The sequence below is a fragment of the Etheostoma cragini genome, chromosome 16 (assembly GCF_013103735.1).
Source record: "Etheostoma cragini isolate CJK2018 chromosome 16, CSU_Ecrag_1.0, whole genome shotgun sequence".
Taxonomy (NCBI): Eukaryota; Metazoa; Chordata; class Actinopteri; order Perciformes; family Percidae; genus Etheostoma; species Etheostoma cragini.
In genome coordinates this window covers 17,071,838-17,082,373 of record NC_048422.1, presented here as the reverse complement: position 1 = coordinate 17,082,373, position 10,536 = coordinate 17,071,838, and the positions used below count along the sequence as shown (strand labels likewise).

General features: G+C 38.6%; 1 protein-coding gene across 2 annotated transcripts in view; it reads left to right on the top strand.

Annotated features, from left to right (window-relative positions):
• dym (dymeclin) overlaps window positions 1-10,536 on the top strand; it is a 52,001-nt gene that overhangs the window by 21,843 nt on the left and 19,622 nt on the right. For both annotated transcript variants that reach the window (XM_034896906.1, XM_034896905.1), the window contains exon 14: window positions 2,453-2,552. In XM_034896906.1, the coding sequence (XP_034752797.1) occupies window positions 2,453-2,552 (100 nt within the window). The remainder of the gene's footprint in view (window positions 1-2,452; window positions 2,553-10,536) is intronic.

Sequence of the window (10,536 nt, the reverse complement as noted above, 5' to 3'; positions counted from 1 at the left end):
TATATATATATATATATATATATATATACTGTGTATATATATAATTATCATTAAAAACAAGGTAACTGTAAGAGAGAGTTTGGCTGACAAGGAGACAGAAGTTGAGAGGGCAAGGTCGAAACTGCACACATAGAGTAATTTATGCCTGTTTGTTAACTCCAGGAAGGAAGGTTTTCTTCCCTGAAGACACACATTCACGCACATTCAAGGATCCTCTTATCTCGCTGCCTGTGTCTCTCTCCATATCTGTGACTCTCTGGTGTTTTGAGTCAGAGAGGAACACTGTCTGTTCATGTCTGTCCTTTAGTGTAGAGCAACTGACTCCATGTCTGATGATGATAATGATGATGACTATGATGGCCAGGGCTGGGCTAAACTGACTGGCTGGCTAGATAAGGGAATTTCCTGCCAGGAATTTCCAAATGTCTACCAGGCACTGCTGAACTCTGCTCCTTAACTAACTCTTTAAGACAATCCTAGTTTGTGCTGTTTATTTACAGGCAGCAGGTTGTATTGCAGCATTATTATTATTATTATTATTATTATTATTATTATTATTATTATTATTATTAGGATCTTAATCTTATACAAAAAATATATTCACATTTGAAAAGCTGGAGCCTATTTTGTGTACTAGAATGACTGATTAAATGTGGAAATAGTTGCTTGTTAATTTCATTTCATTCGAATAACCTGTTTGAGCATCTTTGGATCATTTCTGCTGTAGTCTATAGGTCATTAACTTAAACCTATTTATAGGCGCTTTTTCAATTTGTGGATGAAACAAATGTTTTTGGCAAAGAATATTGCCAAAAACAGTTTTTACTCATGTCTGAGGTGTAAAAGTCTTATACGTCATTTGTTGCTTTGGACAAAAGTGTTAAATATAAATGCAAAAAATGGTCTTTTATAAAGTTGATTGATGGACAAATTACATTTCAAATGTAAAACTTGAGCTGCATTTGATTGAAACATAATTTTATTTCAATCACACAAGCCTTAAAATGAATGTGTAAACATGCGTACATATACATACAAATGTCCAAATCCACGGTACATAACCATACACTGTGTGTGTCCAGATAAAGAATCCTTTGAACTGGTAGAGACAGAGCACCTTTACATCTCCAGTGTGTCTGGGGGGGATCCGTCTGTCGTTACTTCAGCCTCGTAACTGATTTTGGGATCAGGCCATCAGTGTGGAAATCCTTCTGTGTCGCTGTTTCCCGAGCGCTGTCCGTCACTGCCTCGAACCAAAGAAGGGATGTTATTGTGGGCCAGGTGGAACTTGGTTGGTGGTCTTTCATTTGAAATAGAAAAAACTGACTAGAGAGTACAACAGGTCCCATTAAATAGTCGTGGCTAATAGGGCCTTTGACATAAGGTCTGTAGATAACGAGAAGACCTCCTCATAGCTGCTCAGATATCGCCATTCACCTATCATTCGGCCCATTAGCCTGAAGAAAGAATGCTGAGAGATTTTGTGTGTGTGTTTTCCAGTGCTGACAGATGGACAGGTGTAGCTCGAAAGGGGGCTTAGCTGAGCTCTGCATCAGAGTTTCCCTAGCCCTGTGCTGTCATTAAATCAAATTTATTCGTTAATTTTCTTTCCTTGATTGACACACAAATTAAGCATTCACCAGCCTCCGGGGCTTGGAAAGACTATTAAAAAGTTGTAATTAAAACAGAAGGTCATTAATAATTATGATGATAAACACCACATTGAATAAGATGAGATGTAATAAAGAGGTCAACAAAAGGAAAAATAATTATTTTTTAGACAACCAATGCAGGAGACTTTTTTTTTTTTTTTAAGTTAAAAACACTCCAATTGTTCTTTGCACAGACGCTACTCACTGAAGTTACTTTAAAAAAAGGGTTTTCTCTAAAGTCTCTTGCGTGACCACACTTTTGGTGAATCAGTTTATCGTTGCGTCAACAGTGTGGCATTAATAGTTTGTGTGTATATTGTGCCACCCTATTGCTAGCCAAGGTCGCCCAAGCATACTCTAGACTCTTGGTGTATGTCTGTGTCCAGCCATCAAATTCAATAATGCAGTCACGAACAGGTGACAGACTGACTTTATCTTGTTGTGAAGTCTTGTGGTTGTAAATGAATGGTTAATGAGCACAATGTTTAATATTTTGACACATCATTTATAAAACTGTCTCCTGCCAATTTCATGATTATTATGTTATTCCAAAACTAATTATTATTCTTTATTTCAAAGGCGTTATTTAGAAAGCAAAACAATCCCGTCTCTAATAATAATCTGTCTTAAATAAAGGTTTCATTCTTCAGTTAAAGGCCACTGTTTGTGTATTTAAAGCACATTAGTTACTGATCAACATGTGCAGTGGGACGACTGTGTTTGGGTTCTTTGCTGAAGTGTATCATCCATCTGTCGTTGCTGCTCTCACTCTTGTTCCCCTCTCTGTGTCTCTCCTGCAGTTTGTTTGCTTTGCTTTCCAAAAAGCACAACAAGGTTTTGGAGCAGGCAACACAGTCTCTGAGAGGCAGACAGGGAGACAACACAACCTTGCCTGACTATGTGAGTAACACACACACACACACTCTCTCTCTCTCTCTCTCTCTCTCTCTCTCTCTCTCTCTCTCTCTCTCTCTCTCTCTCTCTCTCTCTCTCTCTCTCTCTCTTCCCCCCCCCCCCACACACACACACACACACCAGCAATCAGTTAATTAGCAGTTGCCAAATTATATCTACTTGGATAAAGTACAGATGATGACATGGGTGTTCGTGACAGTTTAGTGAGTGTGAGGTTAAGTGTAGTAGCATGGATTTTGACTCTAGCATTTTTTAAATTCGATTTACCAAGAATTATCATCAATCAATCTATTGTGATGAGTCGGTAGTTACTAAAGACCATGGTTTCGTAAGAAGACAAGATTTTGGGAAATGTGATCAGCAAGGTCTGTCACTTCCTTGCTAATTAAAGATCGATACCACTCTAAAATCGGTCCATTAAATACATAGCTACAGCCAATTAGCTTAGCTGAGCTTAGCAAAAAGACTTGTATGGGAATATTAATACTGTTATATGTAGAAATAGACCCATTGATGACCCCCATAAAATAGTCATTGGCATTTTTACACATCAGTTTTTGTTTGGATCGAACAAACAAGAGACAGCCTTTTTATTGATGAGCTTTATAGGTGCTACTAGGCGGATTTTGCTACCTTTGAATGGAGCCAGGCTCCAGCTAACCAGCTGCTGGCTGAAGCTTTCTATTTAGCATAAAGATGTGACAGTGGTATTGATCTTCTCATCTAAATAAACACTATTGCTATTTTGACCCAAACAGTTTATAATGGTTTGAAAAACAAGCAATCATCGGAATATTTAAATACAAAGCTGTAACCAGCAAAATGCTAAATGTTCGGTTTATTGATCAATGTATTAATCGGCTGTTGTGTCAGAAGCATGATTTTATTTTATCTTTTTAAGTAAACAAGAAAAAACATAAGATTGTGTGTGTGCCGCTTTGTAGAATCTCCTCTACCATGGAATTTGAAATATGTTTCGATGTCTCTCTAAGTCTGCTGTAAAAGACTGAGACAAGGCCACATTTTGCTCCCGGCACCCGTTATGTCGACCAGTTTAGGCGCTCAGCGGGATTCATTTGAGGATGTGGTGCACAGTTTGATGCTGTTTCTACATTTAAATTAAAGGCCTGTTACTGCAGAACCAGCATTGAGTCGCAATATGCGGCTCTGTCTACTCCAATCCTTTATCTTCTTCTCATTACTTTTTCAGTTCACATCCCACACATTTAATATGTACTGAAATGGATTCTTCACTTGTAGAGTAATATTTGATGAATTTTCTTTTTTTTAAATTGGATGATAAAATCCATCATTCTCTGAAACATCAGTGTTTATCTGAAATTGAAATCTTAACAGCATTGCAGCAGTGACTAAGTGGCAAAGCTTAAACCAATAGATTTAAAAAGATGTTTTCCCAATGCAATGAACAAAGTATCTATAGATCTTGTTCGTACACCACACCGGGCCAATAAGTAGATGCTGTTGACTATTGACTGTATAACCGTCTGTATTGTGTTTAGATCATTTTTTTCTTCTTATCTGTCTGGCTGTCTCATTCGATTTGCATGGTCCTAGACACGTGTGTGTGTGTGTGTGTGTGTGTGTGTGTGTGTGTGTGTGTGTGTGCGCGTAAACATATTTGTGTGTTTGGGGCTTGGAGATATATTAGGAGGTCCCCCTTAGATACCCTTAGGTGCAGCGGAAATGTGAGTGTATTTGAGTGCTCTTTCAACCATGTAGCGACTATCTGATTAGGCCCTCTTATAAGCAGACATCTATGCACACGTAAACACACACTCATAAAACATATATAATGCAATTATCCATCTTTGTTTTGATGCTTTCTTCCTCCAGGGCTTCTTTTAATGCTCTGTTTTATTTACACCCATGCATAAACACCCACTGTATATGACTGAAGGTGGAAAAGAAAAACCTAAAAACAGATTACTTTGCCTTGATTATATCTTCTCTGTTGAAAATATTAGTCCAGCCAGCTGTTTACACAGTAGCGTGCACTCGCAGTGCACATAATGATAGTGACAACAATAAGAAAACAAATGCACCCACACACAGTGAGGGATCGTTGGGTAAGGTGGACTACACAACAGCGCTCCTGCTTTTGGTGTAGTTCCAATGTGTTGCTCAAAGGCACAAGACACATTTCTAGTAGGATTATATCATGGGAATTTTACGAGGGTTTTTTTCCATAGAAAAGTGTCTAACATCCAGTCTGGGTCATAGGCTAGTAAGGCAGAACTGGTCAACTTTTCTGATACAGCTGTTTATCCTTGAGCTTAGACTATACTAACTCAATATGACATTGGTTCCCATGTCTTCAAGGGTTCCTGTGACTTACTGTTCAACTTTTAGCTTTATTGACATCTCTTGATTAAAAGGAACATATTGTATTGTTTGCCTTCTGAGCATGTGCACACATAACACCTACTTTGAGATATAAATTCAGCTTAATTGTGTCTTGGACAGCAGAATCAGCTTTTCACACGTCTTTGGTTGTAAACATCTTGGTCTTTGTCAGTCGTGCTTCTGAGCATATGGCAAAGCCTTGTAAGGTCCCTTTTCAGAAGGCTTTGGAAGTTGAAATGAATTGTAGTATGTGGTAAATACTTAAATTTGTCGTCTATGACCAAATACTTGCAAAACTAGTGAAATTTTTATCAGCCGCAGTTGGTTTGGCAAATGTTAGGATGCTAACACGTTAAACTAAGATGGTAATCCTGGTAAACATGTTAGCATTGTTCTTGTGAGCATGGTTGGATGTTAAGTTATCATTTAGCTCAATGCACTACTGTCGCCAACTACTGCCTCACAGAGCTGCTTGTTTATTTTTATTTGAATCGTGGGGCAAAGATACAGGGTTTCATATGTAGATTTTATCAGTAAGGATGCTACTAACAGTTCATTTTCATCACCCATTAATCTGCATTGTTTTATTATTTGATTATATATTGGCTTGTTTTGTCCAAGCAGCCTTCCACAAACTTTTATTCAGTTTACATAAAACAAAGCAAAGCAGCAAATATTGCGGTTGTAAATCTGGAACTAGACAATTTTGGCATTTTTTATCTTATCAACCATTATGCGACGATGAATTTTACATGGGATTATTTATTTTTGTCCCATTCTCTCCCATTGTGGGATTTCTTAGTGTGTGCCACAATGAGGATTTAAACTGTCTTTGCATATAGACTCAATTTTAAGCAAATATCTGGCTCTTCATCTGTGAATTCTTTCAGAATTAAATTTAAAAACACTCAGTCATCACAGTCCGCAAAAACAAAATTGCACATACATTTTTTTAAAGTACAAATTACATAACACAAAAGTATGAACAATCCAGTAACAATCCAAACGGAAATAAAAAGATAAAGAAATAAAAAAGTATAAGAAATAAAAGATGTTGACGGCAGGAGTTTTAAAAAGAACTAAATAGACAACAGCCATTAAAATACCTTTCCTATTTGTTGCCAAACCAAGAGACTCAAAGTACATGTCAGTCTCAATTTGGAATCATTTCAAACAAGGTGTTGATTTGGAAAAATGTTCTTTGTGAAAATGGAATTTACCTAACAAGATAAAGAGATTTGCAATGTTACATAAATTGCTATCTTTACATTCAAAATATGTAATAATATGTTTCCCTTCAAGTGTGATTGTATGTGATGTTCAGATACTATATCATGTTCCAAAACTCTTCCAGACTGTGCAACTATCTGGCTTATTCGTTCATAGGAATGGAGGAAAGAGGTCATAGATAAACAAACAGTTGGTTAAATGTTTAACACAATGGCAAATAGGAAAGGAAATGTATTCCACACAAGTGAAGTTAAAGAAAGAAGTTTAAAACAATATCTACAAGCTAAACATCAGCTGACCAGCCATTTATTTCTACCCTCCGTCATCATCAGTCTGAAACTTTAACTGAAATTTACATGAAGTCTTTTGCATAGCTTTTCTTATCAGGCCAATTATAATAACCTCACACACTGGCTACGGTTCTAAGCTTTGGCTTTGGTGACCTCTAAAATAAGTTGTGCCGACTCCTTTGTTTTCTCCATCCCTGGGCCTCCTTTTCTCCTCCAGTAGAAGTGAAGAATGTGTCTGTGTAATTGAAAGCAGCCTTCTCTGGTGTTATTCACAAGCTCTCATCTTAACATGGGAAGTTTAGGGAGCTATAGGGAGAGATATAATGGAACAGAACATGAGGAGAAAAGAAGAACGATAGAAATGGGAGAAACAACCAGGAGGCGAGGATATGAGGAGCGTTTGAAGAGAGGGTGGGCTTGTGATGAGCATCTGGAAACAATGTAATGTTGCTGAGTCTCGCTCTGGAGAGAGAACTAATGTTTGTTTAATGTGAGATTGCCCTGGACATGTAATTGCTATCTTTTACGAGGGAGGAGGATGTGAAAAAGCAACGTCAAATGCTCTAAGCTGTGGGTTAAAGCTTGGCTCATTCTGCTTATGTGTTAATGTCTCCCTCTGTTTTCTCTGTCTCCTCCTCTATTTCCTCCCTCTTTATGTCTGCGTCTCTCTCTCTCACTCTCTCTCTCTCTCTCACCCCCCCCCTTGTATGTGTTTGAGCTACTGTGTCTGGTTAGTGTCAGGGAAGAAAGAGTGAAGGGTAAGGGCCCCTTGAGCCCCCAAGGGACAGCCAGAGGCTCCCAGTCCAAGCAGGGCAGCCCTCTCGGGGCCCCACCGCTGCTCTCTGCAGCCTCTGCACCTCTGATTGCACATGTTGTTGTTTTTCTTGCCCTTTGGGATAAGTGCAGCAACATGCAGTATGTGCTCATTCGCACACACACAAACAAACAAACATAAAACAAGAAAGTATGTACTGTGTTGCATTGCATTGGGTTGTGTGTTACTGTTTATGCTCCCAGCCAGTGGTAGTAGTAATATTACTTCTGTGCCTCTTCATCTGTTTACTGTTGTACGTTACTGGGAAGGGTCTACAATCTCACACACACACACACACACACACACAGAGAGAGAGAGAGTGAGAGCCAGACACATATTGGACCACCCTGTCTATGTGTTTATGTGCGCTGGTTTAGTCACAATCTGTGATCTCTTTTTAATAGCCAGAGAGACCCATGAATTAGCTTTGCAGCACCATCCCTTTTGTTTAGGGAAGAAGCAGAGCCCAAAGATATATCAAGAGATAATAAACATTATGCCTTGTGTTTATTATCAGGCCTTCCGGAAAATTTGTATTAGGCTACAGAATAGTTTTGCAAAATCCACAGTTTTTCTATTAATGCAACAATAGCTCATAGATGGCCACAACTGTTGATACATGTACAGTCTGAAGTATATGTAGATGAACAGATCATTTAAACTAACCAAACCAAAACCAAACCTTTTTTTTTTTTTTTCTTTCAATTTTTTATTCCCTTGAGTGTGTTTTACATTTGTCGGTGACTCAAACGTACTTGTACTCACTTATGTTATATAATTAATATTTCAGACTTCAATGTCCCATATCTCTTTTCTTTAATTGTAGTGGTTGAGCTGTAGTCACTTGTACATGGGATAAGATTGCTCTCACACCAGGGTCAAAAGAAATTTCAATATAAAGTATCCTAACTGTAATTCCCCCAATGTAGCGTTTTCAAGTAGTGCATAAACATTTAATAAATACGTATGTAAAGTGTACACTGCTGCTCATAAGTTTGTGAAACAATGCTAAAGTTGGAATAAAAAATTCCTCTTATGGAAATTGATCTTAATGCTTTTATTAAAAAAATTGAAAAATTCTACTTTAAGGACACCAATTTTCTTTTTGAATGAATAATGTATAGTAAATAAATAAATGTTCTTCCTTAAACTGCAGGAGGCATGAGTATACACAACCCTATGGTAAATTCCCATAGAGGCAGAGAGCTTTTTATTTTTAAAGGCCAGATATTTCATGGATCCAGGATACTATATGCACCCTGGTAAAGTTCCCTTGGCCTTTGGAATTAAAATAGACACACACACACACACACACACACACACACACACACACACACACACAAACAAACAAAACCATCCAGCCTACTGATATCTGCAAATGGAAATAATGTACAGTATGTTTTTATATGCAAATAGAGTGGGCAAGTGAGTTACCGAAGACCACATTTTAACACATTCTGCTGCCAGGTGGGAGCACGCATGCTTAGAGCTGTCCACTTCTGATCCGATAACTTGGATCGGATTTTAATACCAGGTGCAAATGCAGCCTAATTCCATGGTGCTGATGGAGACTCTGAAACAACATTATCTGCAAGGACAGAGATCAGTGTGTCCCTTCATACATGGTTCATCTGAAAGTAGGAATTGATTAATTGAAGTGTCAATTAGGCTGTCACATTTCTTATAGTTTTTTCTAATGTAGAACACACATTCCTTGAGCTGTCCACTTGTGATCGGGTCACTTAGATTGGAATTTATTACCAGGTGGAAAGGGAGCTATAGGCCTTTAAACTCAGGGATCAAACTGGACTTCTTTTTATTTCATTTTGTCACCGATAACCTAAAGCAACACATCCTCATTAATGTAGCCCCTTGGGAAAAAAAAGTAACACAAGGCTGTTTTTGGTCTGACCTCTCACTGAGGTGTTGTTTGAAACAAGCGCCAGTAAAACGGGTTTAATAAAGCCATGATTTTCACCTGCACAAAATGAACTAAACTCAAGGTGTACTGAAGACAAGTCTTTGGTGGTCTTTAGAAAAGTTAACACTGAATAAAATAATCTATAATGAGTTCAAAATGTATAAATTCTACGCAACCTCTTAGACTGTTGCCCTTTGTGTTGCTCATTATCCTATCCTCTCAGTCTCAATAAAAGTCTGTCCCCTTGTGTTCCTCTCATTAAGTCAGTATCCTGCGGGGAGCTGACTTCCTCCCTGACCCCTTTTTAGTCTCTTATCTTCTGAATTTTTTTCCTCACCTGCCTAGTGAAGATGATATTAGACCTAGTTGTTGGTTTACTTGTTAGCCTGTCTCTCTATATCTGTCAGCCTCTTATCTTCTCTCCTCTTTCACTCAGACTTTTTCTGTGTTTATCCTTGGGCAGCAGGTGTTCTGGGGTTCTAATGATTGTCTGCTTCCTAATGGTAATTAGGGCAGCCCCGCTGAGCTCTGGTCTTTTCCTGATCGAGGCACAGCAAAACAAAGCACAGCTAGATGCAAATCAATTAGCACTGCCCACCTATCTGCCAGAGTGCTGTTGCAGCTGTTGGCGTCATCTTTTTTATCGACATCACTGCTGTGATGCCCCCCACCCCACCCGTGCTGTTAGTGCTTGCCAAGTCTTTGAGAGATTGTGTGCTCATTTGAACTGATAATAAGGTGTCTGTCTGCAAATAGTCTGGACATCCCCTCCAAACAGACAGTGATGCAGCGATTGTCCAACACAGTCTTTCCTAAACACATCCTAGACTGTGTGTGTGTGTGTGTGTGTGTGTGTGTGTGTGTGTGTGTGTGTGTGTGTGTGTGTGTGTGTGTGTGTGTGTGTGGGTGTGGGTGTGGGTGTGGGTGTGGGTGTGTGTGTGTGGGTGTGTGAAGATGTTTTGTGGGGTTATGGAGTAATAAGAGGCTGGCCTGGGTTCAGTGTTCTACAAAATGGTGTGATTATGACGTAGCCGTGGTACAATAACGCAGGTCAGACAATGACCCATTTAAAAAAGACTGGACAGGCTGCCACTACTCAGCCAGTCTGACCCTCTCTTGTCTGTCTGTGGTGTTTTTTTTCTTTTCTTTATTTATCTTTATTATTTAAACCCTCCTTCTTGTTTTGCCCATTATAATATTGAATCAAGGACAAAAAAATCCAAATTTTCTTTCTATTTCTGATTAATGGTGTGCATTCTAAAAGGGTGAAAACCTCTGTCTTACAGGTGCTGTTTTTAACTCTCTCTCTTTTTGCTAGTCTGTGTATCTGTGTTTATCTCCATGCCCTTG